Source organism: Epargyreus clarus, unplaced genomic scaffold, assembly GCF_041222505.1.
Source record: "Epargyreus clarus isolate Ecla_fem2 unplaced genomic scaffold, WU_Ecla_fem_2.2 ptg000027l, whole genome shotgun sequence".
In the NCBI taxonomy this organism is placed as follows: domain Eukaryota; kingdom Metazoa; phylum Arthropoda; class Insecta; order Lepidoptera; family Hesperiidae; genus Epargyreus; species Epargyreus clarus.
The window spans coordinates 9,640,417-9,661,993 of NW_027332234.1; the positions used below are offsets into that span (position 1 = coordinate 9,640,417).

Here is a 21,577-nt window from a genome sequence, read left to right on the forward strand (position 1 = left end):
TATAAAATTTCAGGAACTAATAAATTATTACTGTTTAATATAAATTTAAGAAATATTCAATTATTAAACATAACATAGAATAAATCATTAGTAATTCTTAGTAAAAGCTTAAAGCTTATTTTGTGTGTTAATAGATTTTTATGAATAACATTAAACTTATAAGTAAGTACGTTTTCTGTAGAGTAACTAATAAGGTAAGTAAGATACCGACTTACCACATAACGACTAGCATAATCCTTTAGTAATTAACGAAATATTCTTATAAGCTAAGAGTACTTATACCATAGATCTTTTCAAGGACCCATGTCTCAAAACATAAAAAAGGGTGCTTAGGTGTATCGGTACCACGTTCCAGAATACAAGAACATATTTTTTTTGCTAAGTTCAAATAATGTGTTTTTATACTTACTAGGACCCCCATTGAATGGAAGGGAGTACGAGATGAACAGTTTCTTTTACTGCTGCATCGCACCAGTCGTCAAGTTTAACTTTCAATTTTTTATAACAAAAACGTCCACATCCACGTTTTGGATATATTACCTATCTACCCGTAGGTCATTAATTAGGTTGGTAGAGACTCAAAAAAATCAATCAATCGCTCTTATCCCTAGGATATGCTTCTGGCAAGCGAAACTCCGAAATAGGAGATATGTACAACGGGTTCAGCTCTTGCATATTTTTTCTGCTTTCCTGAGCTTCTAGGAGGAATTTCGCGTACGCCCTTCGGTCAGATACGATTTGGGCAATTTTAACCCCCATAATGACCACAACGCCCATCCCTATTACACAGGCCATGATGATAAAACCACTTATCATGATCTGGGCACTGGTCGGCTGGGAACATTCCTTGGACCTGATGATTATTTCCATCGCCATGACCATGTTAATACCGGCTGTGTATGTGTACCGGTATTCGCATTCTAAACCATCTTCTTCAAGACGCAGAATGCAAGCGATGTCATCTACGTCCGCGATTTCTGAAATTGATAAAACAAACTTAATAGAAAACATTAATAAATATAAAAGGTAAATATTTATTAATGAATGTAAATATACATAATTGATCGAAAGAGTTTGTCACACCTCGAGTTTTTTTGCATTTCACTGCCATTATAAAGATAACTACTAAATATACATTTTTTTCAAATCACAGCCTCATGAGAAATGACATATCATTTGTCAAAGTATGCTCTTAGAATAATATAACCGCAAGCTGTAATTAGCCTACATTTTGTAAAATGTGTAGCTTTCATTGGTATAATATAGAACAGTTTCTCTTTTTATAAGCCTCTTATATGGACCGCTTGCTCGCTTATGTTTAATTATTTATCATTAATTAATGGTTCATTCACAATTACATGTTATAAAGAAGAAAAGTATACCCACCAGCATTATGAAGCCGCTGTATGACTGTATAATTAACGTTTCCTATGTGACACGTGTCGGTACAGTTGTTGCTAAGGTGGCAGAGCACACAGGGCTCCGCATTCGCACACAGAGGGTTCACACAATTCGCACATGTTTCACAGAACGCGCCTATGAACTTCGTGTCGCTATCTTGATCTGGTGAAAAGCACTGGCATCTTCCTGAAAACGTTTTAATGTATAAAATTGTGGTTCGACTTCGGGCAGCACCACCGCTGTTTCGCCGTACTAACAGTTAAGCGCTGCTGTGTTCTGGTTCGAAGGTTATGTAGAGAAAAAACAACTACACGAGACATTCCATCTTTAGAGGTAGCGAAAAAACTGTGGCTGACCTCAGAAAGTGCGGTAAAACACAAAATAGTTTCGTATTTAGACATTTTTGCAATAAGGAGTCTGCTACTATAATTTGATTAATTCAACATTTGAATCAAACTTTCAATCGATCCGTTCTAGTTGCTAACAAGTTAAGAACAGGCGCATAAGTCTTTAGTTATTTTATAGATACCTATTTACTTACACGGTACTGTAGTTTAAACCTGAAAAGGTCTTTAAAAATATATACCGACGTATTTATTAGTTTTGTTTGTAAAGTTAGTAAAACTATAAATAACATAGTATAACTATTAATAAAATTGTAGATGTAGTAAAAGTAATTCTATTCGTATGTTCTAACAAATCAATTAAAAACACCGTCAGCAAATAGTCATCTAACTAGAACAGAGCTAATCTTCAACATCTGTATAGATTTTCTTTAATACTCACCGCTTCACGACTAAGAAAACTCTCAATGAAGTGAATTTTTAAACAAACAAAATATACGATAGGTACAACAGAGCAGCTTACATTTACTCTATATTATAACTATATGTTGAACTACAACCCCTCTTTTTGCGTCGAGAGTTAACAAATCAATATGTCGAAACAAGTATATAGGTATAGTCGGCGCTAAACTTCTGGTCCGCTCTGAAGTTGTTGCGCGCAGGTTTAGCTAGCATATACTCCGTAACGTAAGAGCATTTGTCCACCGCCGCCGTCACTGGACGTGACCGGACCGTTACCGAGAACAAGATGACGGCGCCGAATTAGCGCTACATATATTTACTATAGCCGTGTCTCCGAAGAATGTCCGTCATGTTATTTTAAAGTCGGGTCGTCCTCGGTGAGAATCCGGTGATGGCGGTGGTGGACAAACACCCTAAGGGCACATTAACGCAGCTGTATATGTACCCGTGGGCGAGAGTTGGTAGCGGAAGGTTTCGGGGGGTCCTGCGCTGTCGCCGTCCCACTAATATTCATAGCGGACTAGCAGTTCGGCGCGGACTTCACTTACCATAATGACATTCGCCGTGTCCAGAGCACACATCGTGGTTGCCGGGCGGGCGACGGTGGACAAACGCCTTAAGGGCATACTAACGCAGTACCCGTGGGCGAGAGCGGGCAGCGGAAGGTGCTGGGGGGGTCCCGCGCTGTCTTTCTGCTACTAATATTTTTGCTATTGCGACGCGACTGATTTTTATATTCGGAACGGACTAGCAGTTTGGCGCGGGGAATACTTACCACAATGACAGTCATCATGTCCAGAGCATACATCATCACCTACTCTTTGCCGTTTTCACTAACCGTTTAAGAATGACATCGTATTGGACTCTACTTATCACAGTGACACTCGCCGTGCCCAGAGCACACATCGTCGGTGCCGGACAGGCGGCAGTGGCCACACACCCTAAGGGCACACTAACGCAGCTATGTAGTATGTACCTAGTCGTGGGCGAGAGCTGGCAGCGGAGGATGCCGGAAGTCCCGCGTCGTCTTCGACCCGTCAATATCTACAATTTGCGACGCGACTCGTTTCTATCTTCGGAGCGGACTAGCGGGGCGGACTCTACTTACCACAATGACACTCGCCGTGTCCAGAGCATACATCGTCGGTGCCGGGCGCGACGCAGGTGATGTCGGTGTCGGGGCAGTCGCAGGCGGCGCCGCGCCAGCCCGCCGCGCACGCGCACTCCCCGCACCCGCACACCCCGCGACCCACACCGCCGCACTCTTTACCATTCTCCCTGAAAGATGAGATCGTATTAATTTAAAGGCAGTATAAGTGTTGTAAGTACCTATATACTTGTTCCGACATCTTGATTTTTTTTATAATATAGGAATAGCAGACGAGCATGCAGTCCACCTGTTGCTAAGTGGCTACTACCGCCCATGGACATCTGTAATCAGCCCCAGATAGGATTAGATATCCTACCTGAGGTCGGCCACAAATGCGCCGCTCCTTCTGAGGACTAAGCTAGAACGCCTCAGAAAAGTATGTCTCCCTTACCACACCCTTAAAAACGGAACATAACAGCGCCTAACACTGTTGTTATTAAGCAGAAATAGGTGTGGCGGTGGTGCCGCCGGAGTCGAACCAGAAAGGGTTCTACCACCTTCAAACTTCAACCTTGATTTGTTAACCCTCAGCGTAGAACGGCGAAAAAGTATATCATCACTACATATTATAAAGCATCTAACAGCCCGCCCGCGCTACGCACGGGCAGAATAGAATAAGTATCTATATGTAAGTGGTATAAGTAGTGATACATCACATATTCTTGAAATCATTTTTTGTAAGATTTCTTAAGTATGCAGGTTCCTCACGATGTTTTCCTTATGTAATAATTAATCTCTAACTCGCACATAATGTTGAAAAATCAGAGGTGCATACCTGGGATTTGAACCTCGGACCCGTCGATCAAGAGACCGAGTTTCTTAACAGCTTAGTGATTAGTGTGTAATAAGTTATATTGACATGATAAAAAATATAATACAAGTAGTGTACATCTCTACATTTCTAGAATACTTGATTCGTTCAGTGTTTTCGTAACAGAGTTGCACATAAACATACAAGAAGAAAGTTAAAATATCTATCATACTCACGAGCTGATTTCACAAGCCTTGCATTGACAATAACGTCCGCTAAAGCCGTTGTCACACTGGCACTTCCCACAGAGGCAGTCTCCGAAGCCAGAACACGCCAGATAGTTAGTACTATTGGGTGCCCGACACTGTGCTTGGAGATTAGCCGATGCCGCTTCGTCTTCGATAGAACAGTCGCACTGTGGACCCGACCTAACGATGAAAATAAATAAATAAATTTAATGCCACGTACACGTTAGGCGCTTAATGCAAACCTAAAAAAAACGCTTTCTATACTCACAGCCCTAATATTCCCTGTGTCATGGGTGCCATGGACACACACATAGACAAATACACAAACACACAGACCCAGAAACAGAAATCTTAATTCATCATTTAGATGTATGTCTGGCCAGAGATCGAACCCGGGACCCTCTGCACGTCAGACGGTCATGGTGACAGCAAACCTCAAACGTTTCGCTTGATCAAAAGCTTGACACAAGCGCCTACAAGCCTACACAAATCAAGTCAAACACTCGATCCACATGCTTAAATTTGTGACGGTTTGGCACGCATACAGACGCGGCATAGTAAAAATACTTGCATAAACTTTAATGTACCGATAGCAACATAACCGTATTATTTAATTAAAAATTAATTATAAAGGAAATGCACAAATACAATCATCATGCGGTCAATGTGATTAAGCACATTTAATTAAAGCCGGCAATTTATGTTTTAATTTATTTTTGTATTCATAATTTCCGTTACAGTACTAAGCTTCAATTTTGGCAGTGTTAATAACTTCAAAGTATTGAATATATGTAGAATCATCATTAAATATTACGAAATTCAAATTTATTGAATATATAGATAAGACTTTACCATCCTTTGTTGCATTGACAAACTCCGCAAACACTGTGAGAGTTGGGAGGACATGTAAGGGATATTTCCCTTAGCAAATCACCTTCACACCTACAGCCGCACTGAATATCCACATCCACAATTAATGAGTCTTGCCCCAATTGACTCTCCGATATCTTGATTGTCTGAGTTAGCTGTAGAACAGAGAAACAGATACAAACAAATGCTATGCATACATAATTACCGTTAATTGGACACGCACGTTTTTATACCGACCTTTTTGTATTCGGGACACGAATCTAAACTAACATGTGCCTCATAATTGAGTGTCATGCCGTATTCGACTCCGGTGCATCGTTGTGCTTCTACCAATGGCCCTCCTTTCACTCCGCAGTCCGTAAAGTACTTAACCTTCACGGGGCCCGATACGGAATCATCCTCAAAGTCTACCACGCTCACGATATCTTGGTAACCCATTTTTACGAGCTTCAGAATGTTCGAGCTGTCACTTTCTAACTTCGCGACGTAAGTAAAGTCGCTGAGTAGTCGATGTAAGCTGTCGTAATGGGACTTAACACTTTCCGTTACAGCGAATATTACATTCACCTAAAAACAATGTCATAGATTACACATAACCTTTTAATCGCATGAAGAAATAGCCTTGTAATGTAAACAAAATCGTGTAATGTAAGCGTGCCTTAGGTTAATATGAGTACAATGGGGATTTGCGTAACGACTATGGCTTAACTTAGGTCAACAAAAGATTGTAATTACCTTGTACTTATCTAATAGTCTATAAACTTGCGCTACAGATGGATAATCATAAATTCCAGCTTCGCTATAGTACCCGTTTTCATCAAGATGACATGTTTCATCGTTTCTTATAGACGCGCCACCTGCAAATGATAATCAATTACTAAACTAAAGTTTCAATCGAGGGGTCCGAAGTTCAAACCCCAGGTACACACGATTTTTCAATAGTACATTACAATACGAGGACGAAAAATTTTTTTCTGACAAGTGTGAGTTTGCAGGCCGAGCCGCAGGCGAGGACTGCAATCACACGAGTCAGAAAAACATTTTTCGTCCGCGTGTTGTATAAAATTTTATATTACGGGGTCGGAAATGGGGGTTTTGCGCACGCGAAGCGTGCGTAAAACGTCCATTTACGCACGCCGTGATATAAAATAATGTGCGTACTTATTAGAAATTAATTATCACTTGCTTAAACGGTGAAGGAAAACATCGTGAGGAAACCTACATATCTGGGAGATTTTTAAAAAATAAATCTCAAAGGTATGTGAAGTCCACCTATACGGCCAGCGCGGTGGACTATGGCCTAAACCTTCTCATTCTGAGAGGAGACCCGTGTTCGGCATTGGGACAATAATGGGTCGATGATGATTATGAAACTAAAGTTATAATTCCGATATATTTAATAAAAGCCATAATTATTTTACCAAGCTTTCCGTCTCCAGCTGTATGCATTAGGCCATCGGATGACAAGATGACGATTTTTCTGCTTCGGTGTGACCAGCCGATTTCTTTATCGCAAGTCATGACCTGGACCAATGCATCTAATTGAGCTTCGGCGTTATCTAAATTTGCTGTTATCGAGGAGCTATTAACTACCTCTATGAATTCGTTCACCTGGAAAGTATAGAGAAAATTGACTGGCTATAAATGTGAGTTACTTTACACATAGCAGAAAGTTAAAGCAAAAGTCGCCATTTTGCCTTTAGGTCAAGCACAATTTTAAATACAGTGTATTTTTATTTAGTCTATCTATCTGGAGGCATGGATGTGCCTCCGCCAAGTCGAGCCGAAAAGAAAGCAGCACGGCCGTACCATACTTTTCTCGAAGGAATTCAGGCCATTTTTGACGCCCTGTAACTTCGTTGTGTATTAAACTGGAAACCTGAATTTTCAGGAACCAAACAGGCATTATATAAACACGGTATATATTTTTTTCCCAAACATGTTCAAGCATGGTTCGATAGGGTAAATACGGGTGTGCCGTAGAAAGACTTTAAATTTGTATTTCATAAGATATTTTTGAGCAATAAAAGCTTGTGTCACTCATTATGATTTTTACGAAAGTCCCGTATATATTAAGAAAACTGTTTCGTAAACTTAGGCATTGTGTATACAAGCAACGAGTTTTCAACAAATATGAGAAACTCCAACTTCCAACGTATAAAAATCTATTTTACGAGTACCTTGTTCGTTAACGACAGATGATGTTTGTAACTGTAAGTTGCTTCACACGCCTGCTCTTCGACCGTGCATGGATTCGCGCGTCGCCGTTCGTCCACGCTTATATATGGCATTATCGGCTTATCGGCAAAACTGCCGAAACCAAGTCTGAAAACATAGATTAGTAAAGGTTACTCACTCCTAACATCAAAATGTTACCAGTTTTGAGAATTGAAATAGTTGCGTAAAAAAGTTTTGCCACGTCGTGCTAAAATGTCCCTAAAATATTTGAAATACTTATTTATTTACTATGTAAATTAGGCAGTATTAGTTATTTATTCGTAAATTTTCTCTAAAAATGTTTTTATTTGTCAAGAATTCAAAAAATGAACTGACAAATGAGCGGCGAAGTATCTATACCAATGTATGTCTGAAAAACATAAAGAGTAGAACTTAATTTTATCTTCCTGTTTTTGATTCAAAACATTTCTGCAAAATACAATAAATATGCTAGATTAAGGGCTCATTATACGCCAGGTGTGTAATAATAAATAGTATTCATTTTTATTTATCCTATTCTACCAAAATTCGATATTTGTTAGCTTTTAGTCTACTTTAATTAAATAATAAAATATTGTAGAAACGCCTTAAACTTTTTTAATTTATTAATACAAACTGATATTTCGTATCTTTACATCTTTTCATTGATCTAACATTTTATATTCTATGCTAAATAAAGACTATACTAAGAAATTAAGTATTTCAATGTATTCGCCAGAGGAATCATTACGGATTTTAGTGAAGACTTGGATCTTATTTATGGGTACTTAAAAATGGTACTATTAAAGGATAAAATAGCCTTAAAATCAGGTGCATTTTATGTCCTTTAGTTACATTCAAGAGTAAAGTTTTACCTAAAGTTATCGGTAAGATTCTTCAACAGTGCAGGAAGATCATCACGCAAGGACACCAACGTCTCTTTGTCGTCCTTCATCGACCACGTGAGATCCATCAAGTAATACAGGTCCAATGGATAGTTTTTAGCTGGCCTGTAAGTGAATTTGATTACCCGTGTTTCCCCTGGAATGATGAAATGGAGGTTAAAAGTGCAATTAAATCTCGTCACAAAGTAATCGGAGGCATTTATTTATCTATCATTATAGTTCAGTTTTATGATCTCAAGCACATGACCTGATTATACTTTCTTTATATAGAGGGTCCAGTCAGCGGTGTCAGTGTCGAAATACGGTCAATGTTATTGATAAATCACTCCTTATTTATCACATTTTTAAAGACTCTAATACCGATGACCGGATAGCTTTATAAGGGAAATATGTTTCCTTTATTTTTATTAAGTGACAATGTGAGGGAAATTTTGCCTTTCTCAACATCCAGGTTTTCATGAATTTTCGATAATTATTTTCGTGTGATTAATTTGACATAATGATAATTCCCTCAAACTTAAAAACTTCCGCCTTTTTAAAACTTTGTAATATTTTTCGAAACCAAGCAATTAATAATTAAATCATATTGTCTTTATGAAAAATAATTTTCAATTTATTTGCAAACACGTAAAGCTAGGAGAACAATAATTTTGTAATAACAAGGTATTGCTCACACACAACTTACGTGGTTTCAGAGAAAGCCTTATTCTTTGCGGTTGTATCTGAACGACAGCTTCATCACTGTCGACTTCCACGTCTTGAAGTGAGCGATTTTCGGCTACTTCCCAAACAGGCTTCTCTGGACGTTGAATCATACCCTGGCTGCATCCAGCTGCTACGAGACTGATAACAAAATGTACATAATATATAAACCATAGTGATTTGAAATTAGACTCATAATCTTTCGATCCGAAACTTAAATTCCGATGTTTGATTTTTTGAAGTTAAGTGAATATCAATAATGTAAATATACTTATCAATCGCTTCAACAGGAAAGGAAAACATCATGAGGATACGTATATGCTTGAGAGTTACTTGTTTATAATTAAAACCTCAAAGATGTGTAAAGTCTATCCATCTCCACTAAGAAAGCGTTGTGAAATATGGCCTAAACTTGTCTAACTACATTTGAGAATTTTGCAAGAACAGATTTACTTATACACTTATTATGTTAAGTTACAGCAATAAAGTTTTAGTGATAACTGTCCCGTAATTAAAACTGAGCATCAAAATTAAGCTCAGCTGGTGGCATTCTTCGGAGCTTTTCATTGTTTCTCCAAGACATTGATTGTCGATCAATGATAATACGGACAGGCGCAGCATGCGATTACAATAAAATAAGCGCATTGAGAGCGTTCGTGGCACGTCATGCGCTTCACTATCCATCATGGAAACGTCTTGATTGTACGAAGCTCGAGAGGTGGTCGGAATGAAGGGCTTTTAATTCGAACCGAATAACTCCTTATTGAACCGAGTAATTCGGTTTTTGAAACGAACAACTTTCTTATTACGAATTATTGGATATTACTATCATAGAATGTTTACGTTTATAGTCTTTATTAAACTAACATGCTTAATTATACATTTCATTAACAGTTATAGTTCTCGCAAAACTGCTAGTGGTCTCTGAAGTTGTTGCGAGCAGGGGGTCTACCACCATCTTTTAAAAAACATCATAGTTCAGGAAAGTTTTATTTCAATATTACATTAACATTATTTGGTTTTAAGGATGTTATGGTACGAAATTTCAATGTATGATTAAAATAATATTGTTTTAAGAGATGGTAGTAACCCCCAAGTGTAGTCATACAATTTGCTATGGCGACGGGATTCATTTATATAATCAGAGCGGACTAGCAATTTTACGCGAACTATCCCTTGACTCTATATTTTATTGCTATTTATTATGTTCATAAAGACGACAATGTTAGCTTTAGAATTATAACACTGTATAAATTAATAAAATGACGGATCTATTCATAGATTAGTAGATCTATTATTAAATTATATTTTTGAAGTAAGTATCAAAGCAGGCCCGTAGCTTAAAAGCATTTAATTTTGTCCTAAATTTGTCTGTCAAAGATATACCACGTCCATATCTATCATCGAGATGTCTTGATTGCGGAGGCGGCTCGAGCGAAGGGCAACGAGAACTGTTAAAATTATTAGGTTACTTGCAATCAAGCAGACTAATTTTGAGGAAATGCATTTCTATTTATTAGAATTTGTTTCTGTATTCCTTATAGAAATCTCATATCATCGAATAAAACAAAACTATTTCTTCGACCAATTTACAACTTTTATTATTCCCGCGCAAAATACAACTCAAACGTACTAATCTATGCTCAAACGTCAAAAGCGTTCTTTTTCTTTTTTTAACTAACTCATACAATCGTTCCAGCCAGTGACTATAGTGACAGTAAGGGGGAACACATTATTTAATCATGAAAATAACACAAAATTATTAATTAAAATAATACTATAATTAAATATATTTCTAACACAACTGTAAGCAGGTATTAAATAAGTTATAGTCTTAAATGTGAAAGAGTCCTTCAATTACTATTTATTTATTGATCTCGATAAATAGATACTAAACTCAATTCGATAAAGTTTCTTAATATTTGCATGTTTATATGTACTTGAAATTTTTAAGTATAGGATACAATGTTTGCTCGTATAACATAAATTAGATACACCAAGTAACAGTAACCTACTTGATTACAATTTCCTGTTATTAATATAACAGAAGAGTAATCTGTAGCCCGGTTTATATTTTATGCGAAAATTGATTAAAACAATTAATCAAACATCTTTTATTACTCCATACAAATTAAATACATAAAATTGATTCATCATTCGATTGAAGTGACCCAGATAGAAAATACATTATTTCAATCTAATCTTTAAAGCAATCAAACGAATTGCCTATTAACAATATGAGAAAATGTAGCAAACTTATTTAGTGGATTTCACGTTAAAAATGGAAGTTCAAAACGCCGAACGTCAACGCAGTTGATAGATGCTCTAAGGTTCAAATCGTATAAATAATGCAATTGTTTCTTTTCAGAATTCGACCTCTCTTTTCAAATCTCAACGAGTCGTGGGAACGTTATAACTCCACGTCAAGTCTAAATTGAAGCGGTAATGTTTGTAAATAGTATAACTTATAACACCCATTACAACTTATTGACCCGAGCTTGGCTTCGAATTAAGCCTCTTATTTCGCCTACAATTACCGACACAATCAATTCTATTCATTTTTTGTAGTACAGTTATTTTGTTGCTTTGTTTAACTTTAACTTAGTAGGTAACGTTACTAACGTTACTGTATAAAGTTCAAATAATTACCAAAACATACGTTTTTCGTTATTTATAATTTGAAGTGTAATAAATAAGCCAAGCCTTGCTATTAGCTACATCTTTCAGTGAAATTCCTATACTTTCAATTCTTAGAATTAATGCTCTACATAAAACAGAACTGTGTCGACTCTACCTCTTAGATTTGCTGAGGAACTCTACATTTTTTCGATTTTCACACATTACAGTAGTCTCCACCCTAAACTTATGAAAATATGTGTTGTGTCTAGACTAGTATAGAGTATTTTTCCCTTACGTATATTGACTTTGAGAGTTATGTATTTCCGCTCACAAAACAACCGCAAAACTGCAGCCAAGGGAGCATTTTAAGCTATCTGTCACACATTATAGATGACATTCAATTACGTCAAAATAAAAAAATCCTTGTCCTCACCTCTCATCATCGTTGCAGCGCGGGATAGCTGACCTATAATAGGGATCGGCGCACCAGCGACAATGTGATGCCGCAGACAGACACGCGCCACATTCCTCATGCTCGATACACACCAATTTGTTCAACATTTGTTGGTCAACTGTCAACATAAAATATTAGTCACAAATTAGCACCAAACTTTACTATTGTTAGTAAAAATACCCTTTTGTGTTGTAATTTTAGTGTCGTTGAGACAACTTTTATAACAGCTAATATTTATCCTAACACTCGTGTTGACTTTGACACTATGTTGTTAAGGTTGTGTTGATTAGCTAAATTCAACGATATGATATCTTCATTTCTGAAATAACGGACACTTTCTTTGTTAAAATATGCATTGGTTGAATACAACATATATTCATGCCATGCAATCTTCTAATATTTATAATTAAATACACTGTTTTAGCGTGAGTTACGATTACAGGAGAAGATTTATACAAAGATTTCCAACTTAGTTCTCAGGGGTAGTGACGCTTCTGTGGTCAATCTATAAGACTTCAATCCAGTGGTTACCTACTGATATATGACCGGCAAGCTCTCTTGCTCACGCTATATACTTAATAAAAAAATATGTCTTAAGGGTTAACTTTACGTTGAATAACATTTTCGTTTACAGCCCTAGATTTTTTCAGACAATATTGAATATTGATTTAAAAGCTTTTTCGCAAGCATTTTCAGAGTATTATACGTTGCTTAATATCAATATTATTAAATAACCTTTTGAACAAGTATTAAAAATGATACGGCAAAACTGGATCATCACACACTTTTATGTCACGCTGTGTTGACACAGTTTGTGTGGGCGTAAACACGATTATGAGTCAGTACCTACACTACAGATTAACACCATCTACAATAACACTACGAGGTCTACCATAACTTAGGCAATTTAACAGGACATTTAAATTTATAAGGGTTAACGAAAAAATACAAAATATCTAATCTTGGTGTTGCTTAGTACTTGTTATTTCATATTCGGTTATAACGTCGAAGAACATTTTTTTTTGTTAAAAATGTATGTATTACTCAAAATTAACATTACCTAATATGGATGCAATAACAACGATGTATCCCACACATCGTTATGTGAAATATTATGGGTTGAATATAATATTTCGCTGATACATACTATAAGAAAGCATTATAATAGTTAGTAGTTACTATTTCCATTCTTACACAACCTATAACTGTATCAATATTTTTTTCGTATTAAATTCATTTTAAATTCAAATTAACGGGAACAGTCCTAGCTGATATCGAGCGTATGGTGATAACTAAACATAACTTAATTTGATATAGCGGGCACGTGCCTAATATTCGGGTTAATGGAGACGTAGCAACAGATCCAATCATGATAACAGCATGTAATTATAGTTACCCAATATCGTATTAACGTTAAAATTAAAACTCGTAATTTACGTTCCCAAATTTCCCTAACGCCATAGACGTTACAGTGTTAATGAATGAGGAAACGTATATAACAAAAAAATATGGGTAGGCACATATTTTTGCGAAATTTTAATTTTATTTAACTTAATTAACTTAAATACATGATAATAATTTGAGTTTATTAAAGGGTTATTTTTATTATTGATAACATATTTTATTTTACGTACATTTGTATCATACCTATAACGTACATTGGGATTTCCCATACTAAATAAAAAATTAGAAGCAAGACCTACTCCTATTTTAATATTTTTTCCTGATTCTCTTACTTGTATGGGGCAGAATAATATGACTATATCTTATATAGAGTAATTCCTTTTACCTTATTTCTATGGCAAGCAAATACCCATCGTAAGGCATACCTGCATGTCGATTAGTAACATCTTATCGGTTTTTATATCGCATATTTCCGCAGTGTAGTAGCTCGATGCCCGGTAATAAACCAGCGGATGTATCTCAAAGTTTATTTAAAATTTGAAGTGGTAGATAACACGATCACACAATTCTATCGTTAGAATCTTAAAATGTAATGGGTTTATGTCCCATAGTGGTAGTAAGTTTAGTACTGCATAAGAACCTATATACTCCCGCTAAACAGCGGGGTTGGTAAAATTTTAATGTGACAACATCATTATATTATAATATTATATTATTATAAAATTATTATATTATATAATAATATTATATTATTATAAAATAATATTAAAAATCCAGGGGGTATTCCACCCCTTGAGAATTTGCCCGGGCAAAGAGACCCTCGAGACCCGAATAATCCCAACCCACCACCATATTGCAAACGCAGACGCCGGCATATGAGAGACTGGTGGGTATAAAGTCCCATCTTGCTTCAGGAACCTACGATAAGTTCCTATAATTTTAACTACTGAGTTTTGAGCACTGAAGAGACCCTTGGTGTTAAGCTCTGAATTAAGAAAAGATCAGGAGTTTACAATATAAAACATTTTTAAATTTAAAAATAGTCCAAAACAGTAAATAGTATAAAAAATGTAACAGGTTAATTTCGCTTTCCCGGAAATAAAAAAAAACTTATCAAGAAACAATAGGCTACTTCCTATATAATTTATGTTACACGTGACTGTTCTTTATAAAAACGGTAACATTCATTATAAAGAGGGAATCTTGAACTAGAATACGTCACTAAACAGTGTAATAAAATAGAGCGCCATTGTAATACCTTTTGCCGTAAAAAATGAAAAACTAAAGCAGTAATAAATTTATGTCAGAATAAGTGTTTGCATGAAAAACTACTGGATTAATCTTACCTAATACGCTGACACTGTGAAAACATAATTAATTATACAATTAATTATAATTTTGTCTACACCATAAACATCAAACGTACTATCATAAAACAGTAGATATAATAAAACAGGATAGGTAGGTACTTATGAAAAATTGAGTCACAACTCATCCGAGGAAAATCAAGTGGATCGTAATTTTCAGTGAATTACTTTAACATCCACATAACTAAGCATTAATCGTTAATCGCATTCAGTGAATCACGTTTCAGTACGATGCATAATGTTCTACAACGCCGTCGGTAATACTAACCAACCAAATCTGGCCGTTATAAATAAAACTGTCATTCCTATTTGAGATATTTTCTATTTTAGAAAACTCAACCGTAACAGGTGAGTTCCGGGATCGAGGATTCGTCTGTTTGGCTATTTTAGTTACAAATGCATTTCGTGTATGCACAGACTATAAATCACTCCTTTTGAAGTTAGATGCAACATTTATGGCCTGATAAGGGACGATACATGATTGTTAGTAATTACGATGCTCGCCTCTTTCTTCATAACGACCCATTACTTTTTTATGTACTTTGAAGAAAAAATATTAGTTCAATAAAGGAATGTAATTTGAAAAAATATTACACGAGGTGCAATTATAGCAAGTACTTTAAATGGTTATTATGTATATCTTATCGGAAAACATGAAAATTTTTCAGTATTAGTAAACGTAACGCGCTATGCTCACCTTGACCGGCTACATATCCAATAATCATGAAAAACGCGCACAAATATAATGATGTGAACACCACGAATTTTCCAAACATATCGGCTTCAATTGAATCACATTGGAACTGATATTTGCACGTGTATGAATCAACTGGTTATGCGATTAGTTTCGCGATGAGTAGTAAGTGATAAGGGCTGATAAGGTGATAAGGGGAGGCGCGGGCAGCGCGCTCGCGGCGCGGTGGCTCGCTCCCACGTCTCCTCTAGCCGACATCTGCCGAAGTTCTACTCACAGTACACGCACTTCACCTCGATACCGCCGCCGTCCACCGCACTGCATCGCTTACAATGACGTGCGATAAGATTCAGTAAGTCTCCTGTAAACTTTTCAGCGCGAAAATTTCAGACTATCGCCCGACATTATACGAGATAAATTTACGAATGCGTTGCATTGAATTTAGGACGATTGACTCTGCTTATACTAATAAATGTATGTCTATAATTCCATTTTTTACTTTAGTAGGTATTTGTGTACACGAAATAAGGGAGGCACACAGGTAACGCCGCGAACGAATGAACGTGTTGAATTCATTTTTAAATTTTCATCCTAAAAATAGTGCACATCAAGGGTGGTCATTAAAAAGGAAGCACATTACTTATTTCACAATAAATAGGCTTAGATATCTATTATTAAAGTTCATGTTATTGCTTAATACTATTCATTTTATATGCAAATATGATATGCGTGGATCACACGGTGATGACGTCAGCAAATTCTGTTAAAGTCATTACTCGGTTGTTACACGCAGAATGTATCCTAACGAATAGCAAGAATATCTCTCATCTCGAAAATTATGGGATCGTTACAAAAAGACTATAATTTACGAAATGCTATGTAATTTGGCTATAATGTTTATACCAGTGGTAGTAATATCGTGGACTTATGCCATTAATTAATTCCTGAGTCTCTTAATTGTCGATATAACACCCAGATAGTCATAACCTAGTCACGAATGCCGCACCTAAAGATTGGCAGGAAATCGATATACCTACCTAAGTTATAACAACTATTGCATCTATTATAATTTCGATAATCCATAGTGAGGTGAAATATATTTTATTTGCGACGTCTATCGAGAGCGTCTGCTCTTGTTAAAGATTATTGTTTAAAACAGGGGTTCTCAAAGGGGGATACTCATCGGGGCAAAATCAATTGAAGGCGGTAGTTACGTGTTAAAATTAACGTAATACCTTCTACTTAGCTCAACAAGCCTAGACAAATATCCTCCTAGAATAGAAAAGAAAAACCCCACTTTAATTAATAAAATTTTGAAACACATCACACCACCTTATTTTGAAACTCTAGCCTAGAGTCAAACATATAAGTTTTAAACCAACACTCACTAACTTTCAAAAATCCTTTTAAATTTTTTGTTTTCTTTCTTTTAACAGTCCACTGCAGTTGGAGGCGTACATTCGAGGTCAAAATACAAAGATCGAGGCAATAATGGGTACAGTGTAAACAACCTTAGTCTCAACATGTCACTGTTCGGCGGTGCGTGGGCGGCCGCCTATTTGCCAACTCCTGTTTTAGAAGATTAAATTGCGACATTACCTACTGCTTACACAAAAGGTAATAGACGCGTAGGGTCAGTTGGCACTAAAAAGTAAATGTTACGCTTATTTACTTTAAGTATTGCTAAATTAATGTTGAAATACAATATTTTCAAGATTGTACCTATAGTTAAGGTTGCTACCAATAAGTACTAATTAGTAACCAAGGTACCAATAAGTCCTAATTCTGAAGCTAATCCTTATCAGGGAAACCTTACTGTTTATTCCCTTGCACATTACACACTGGAGACATATATACGGGCAAATAAAATTAACTGAAACTCATAATATTCATACTTTAGGTACTAGTGTACGTGTTCGTAGCTATGCGCTATGATCGAATACTCAAACATTAGCTATTCCAAAACTTTCATTAATCTGTGATTTTTGTCAAAGATAGTGTTTTTTTACAAAGCTCGGTCGCCTACATGGCCTCGTGTCGAACCACTAAAAAATTCCTCCATAATACCTTATTAATTTTCATGCATAGTTTGCCATTGTGATATGTATGCATATGCCACTAAATCGAACGAAAAATTTACACTTAAGCAAGTCGCACACGATTATACGCACTATTACGCACCTACCACTAAAAGTGCTCTATTAAGTTAAGTGGGTTCAAAATGTGAAGTGTCACATAAGTGTGTACGTATCCTAAATGGTAGAGTAACTACACCACTTAACACCTTCGACAAAGACGTTTTCTATTCGATGTAACCATTGTTTACTTCGACTCACCGATTCTATTGCCAAGTACCATCTTGAAATCTCATTAATTTTGTACTGTTGACGGAACAACTTGTATTGTTGACGGAAGGCACTTTTAATTCCATGTGCCCATTTTGACTGTCGGTATGCATAGTCGTTTCCTGTCACGTCGAATAGACGTCCAAATGGTCCACTTACATAGAATCTGAGTATAGCCCTTCCTTTACAATATGAATGGAAATTCCAAACATCGACCGTTACTTTATCGACACCAATTTCGATATGGGACAATATAAAACTAATTAAGGAACCTTGATAACTTAGCTGAATTTATTATGAAGAACTAAAACAGTATTTAATTAAATAAATTATGTCTATCTAAGTAGATAGGAAAAATATTTTCTTATTTTTAATAAAAAGAAACTATTTTTTATATAGAAATACTGAATAGGTACATTTCATTAATTGCAATGTTTATTTAAATTCGTCTTGAAATTAAATAAAAATATTAAAATAAAACTTAATAGTAGTTAAGTTGCTACTTTTATCCAGCAGTACGCCAATTTCGGCGTAAACGTGTTCTCCAATAAATAAATAACAACAAAATTATATTTCATTTAAACGCCAATAAACGTAAAATATAACCACACAGATGAAACAATAACAATAAACATAGATACGTTCAATGTTTGCTTTGTCCCACATGTTACATATTTGTTGCGACCAAATCTTTAATCTTGTGTTTTCGTCTAATTCTGCTCTCTCGCGTTTTTTCTAACATCTCATAAAAGTGGTTAACTGGCTGAAACCACCCGTAGCCTTGTTCAGCTCGACCCAGCCATTTATGTCCATTGGGATCCAATAACATAAGGTGGCCGGTTGGGGAATTTTCAACAAAGTCACCTTGGAGTACACTCCCATCAGGATAGAAGTATCTGCCTCGACCATTATACGACCAGTCTTTGAACAGGCCTTCGTATCTCGAGCCGTCCGTAAAAGTAACTACTACGTCTTCATTAGCGCCTAGTCGATCCGCGTCCCAAGTGCCATTGTAGGTGTCGCCCTCTGCAGTCGTGTACTTTCCTGGTCCTGATAAAACGTAAGAAATTGAATTATAAAAATGTTTGATGTACAAAAATATTTACTATAAATGCTATCGACCTCGACGATCCGCATGTCGTAATGATCACCGATAGGTACTTTCGTTCTGTACATATTAATATTAGTTATATCTTGCGGTTTTCCAATAGTTAAAAGATGTTTAATGAGTAATTTCTATTTTTTTTTTTTATAATATAAGAGTAGCAGACGAGCCACTTACCACTACTTTACTTTACTGCATCCACCTGATGGTAAGTGGCTACTGCCGCCCATGGACATCTGTAATAAACCCCAGATAGGATTAGATATTCCTACCTGAGGTCGGCCACAGATGCGCCGCTACCCCTGAGGACTAAGCTGGAATGCCTCGGAAAAGTCTTTCTCCCTTACCACACCCTTCAAACCGGAACACAGCAGCACCTAACACTGCAGTTATTAGGTAGAAATAGGTGTGGCGGTGGTGCCGCCGGATTCGAACCACAAAGGGTTCTACCACCTTCTAATGTTAAATAGTGCCTCAAGTTCAGCGAAACCTACCAAAACAATGTATACCCCAGAACCTTATTATTAATACAACCTTACGACGTTTTCTCTTGTCCAGAAATTTTGTAATAATAACAGTTTACTTCCTACTTATTAAAAAATGAAGGTAAATAATCAAATAAAAAAACAGTACTACATCGTATCTAGCGTTTCGTACAATTAGAGCGTAACGCTATGCATTTATGAGCTGGAATGGATCGCTGAACGGTCCATTAAACTCTACTCGATAAAAGACAAAAACATTCAGTGCTGCTTCGTTGCATTCCCAATTTGGATGTATCGTAGGCGTAAATTTTAAAATGTAGAACATTAAGTACCAAATTAAGTGCTCACTTGTGACTTATGTTAAAATGTTTGTGAGGACACCGTCTGATTCAGCCGCAAGTATTTCACATAATAATATTTCATATGAGTCGATACTTATTACTGCATAGAATGAATATAAGAAACAATATGTTCTACTTTCAAACATTTTGTACATTTGCTTACCTCGGGAGTCGAACCCAGAAAATAGCAAACGTAATGGCACTAGGGCCGTTAGCTATTCGTTGGGGAATCGTAACGATATTTTACGCTCATTACTAGCTACAAATGACTTCCTAAATCTTACTTAAGTATATAAAAGACGTTACGGTTTATTTAGGCGTGTACGTATTAAAATTTAATCCTTCTAATTTATGCTTAAGCTTAGTAAGTCCCTGAAGGAATGCCCGTTACATAAATAGGACTTAAAATCTATGGCTGTCTCCTTACTCGCCTCGCTCGATTATAAATAGGTATCCACCTGGGTAAGTCAGTATTTATCTTCACCTATTTACGTCTGAGATTAAGCCATAGTAATAGGCATAGCCTACATACCTAGTATAATAATAAGTCCAGGTTAATCTGTAACATTATAAGACCTTACATTTGAATATGATGCAGTCAAGCATATTATTACGATTAAATAATCTCGTAAGAAGGACTTCATTCTACTATAAAGCAAGTATTTACGCAAACGTTTTTAACTTGAAGATACCTATGGAGACTGCAGTAACCACTTAATATTATAAGGTAGGATGATCCGTAGGTACGAACATCCTTAAATCAAGATCTAAGCTTCCTACGTTAGAACATAGGACACATACCTAACGTAGAACATTAGATTGTTGCGCGAAAATACTTAGATATTCAAGGTTCCCCAATGCACTCGTAAATTCTCGACTGTATTATTAATAGATTCAATACATTAGGTTGAACTCTATCGACACTATTTGTTGTTTTATTCTGGCCAATACATTACCGTGCATTTTAACGCTCCTGTCCTTTTTCTTCGCTTCGAAAAATCCCTCGTACACGTCGCCTGTATCATGCTGAAAACATCCCTGGTCTTGCACCACAGGAATTTCTTTTATAGGCTTCTTTATTTCTGACTCAGATTCCCCTTCTGCGGATTCTTCTGACATTATCTCTAAGTAATCTTATGTAAATATTTGAACGGAATGAGTTGCAAATGAAAATGCAAATAGCATGCTTAGTATGAAATTGAAATTATAAGTATAAAGTACGGCTAACCTTGCCTGAAATGTGTTTTAATTATAAGTTTTGCTCACTATAATCACCTGTCACATTAATTTAATTAATTACAGTTATGCGTGTCATATTGTGTCCATGACAAACCCATCGTCATGTAGAATTAGATGCTATTTTGCACGCCAATTTAATGTTTTCGGCCATGAACTATGTAATATTATACTTTTTAGTGGTTGCGCCACTCAAAATATGCTGGTTATATTAATTTTCAAATATCATTATTATTTTCTAACTAAAAATCACGTTATAACAGTTATTGAAACTAAAAAGCAATAATTGTTGCAATCTAGAAACTTTGCGATGAACTTTCTCTAAAGCGCTCGAACAATCTCGCCTCGAAAATCGTTAATCCTGAGGATGTTGACAAGAACAATGGTACAAAATTATTAAAATCGTGTATTATCATCGGTTTTTGATAATTCTTCAAAGTTTTGAAATAAACTGAACCTTCAAAGTGGATAGAAATCGGGTTCAAAGATTCCGTTACA

The 21,577-nt window shown here is 36.1% G+C and overlaps 2 protein-coding genes across 2 annotated transcripts; both read right to left on the reverse strand.

Moving 5' to 3' along the window:
- Positions 1–362: 362 nt before the first annotated feature.
- On the reverse strand, positions 363–15,822 carry LOC140754100 (integrin beta-nu). The gene is made up of 13 exons (XM_073089012.1): positions 15,571–15,822; positions 12,082–12,220; positions 9,013–9,170; positions 8,298–8,463; positions 7,407–7,551; positions 6,648–6,837; positions 5,962–6,083; positions 5,464–5,793; positions 5,209–5,381; positions 4,345–4,536; positions 3,316–3,485; positions 1,387–1,587; positions 363–977 (listed from the first exon to the last, which is right to left on the reverse strand). The coding sequence occupies exons 1-13, from the start codon at positions 15,647–15,649 to the stop codon at positions 592–594; spliced, it is 2,451 nt and encodes an 816-aa protein (XP_072945113.1). The 5' UTR covers positions 15,650–15,822; the 3' UTR covers positions 363–591.
- Positions 15,823–18,428: 2,606 nt separating this feature from the next.
- Positions 18,429–21,240, reverse strand: LOC140754032 (uncharacterized). Its single transcript, XM_073088937.1, has 3 exons — positions 21,072–21,240; positions 20,800–20,967; positions 18,429–18,962 (listed from the first exon to the last, which is right to left on the reverse strand). Exons 2-3 carry the CDS (start codon positions 20,960–20,962, stop codon positions 18,580–18,582), a joined length of 546 nt encoding a protein of 181 aa, XP_072945038.1. The 5' UTR covers positions 20,963–20,967; positions 21,072–21,240; the 3' UTR covers positions 18,429–18,579.
- Positions 21,241–21,577: the final 337 nt, after the last annotated feature.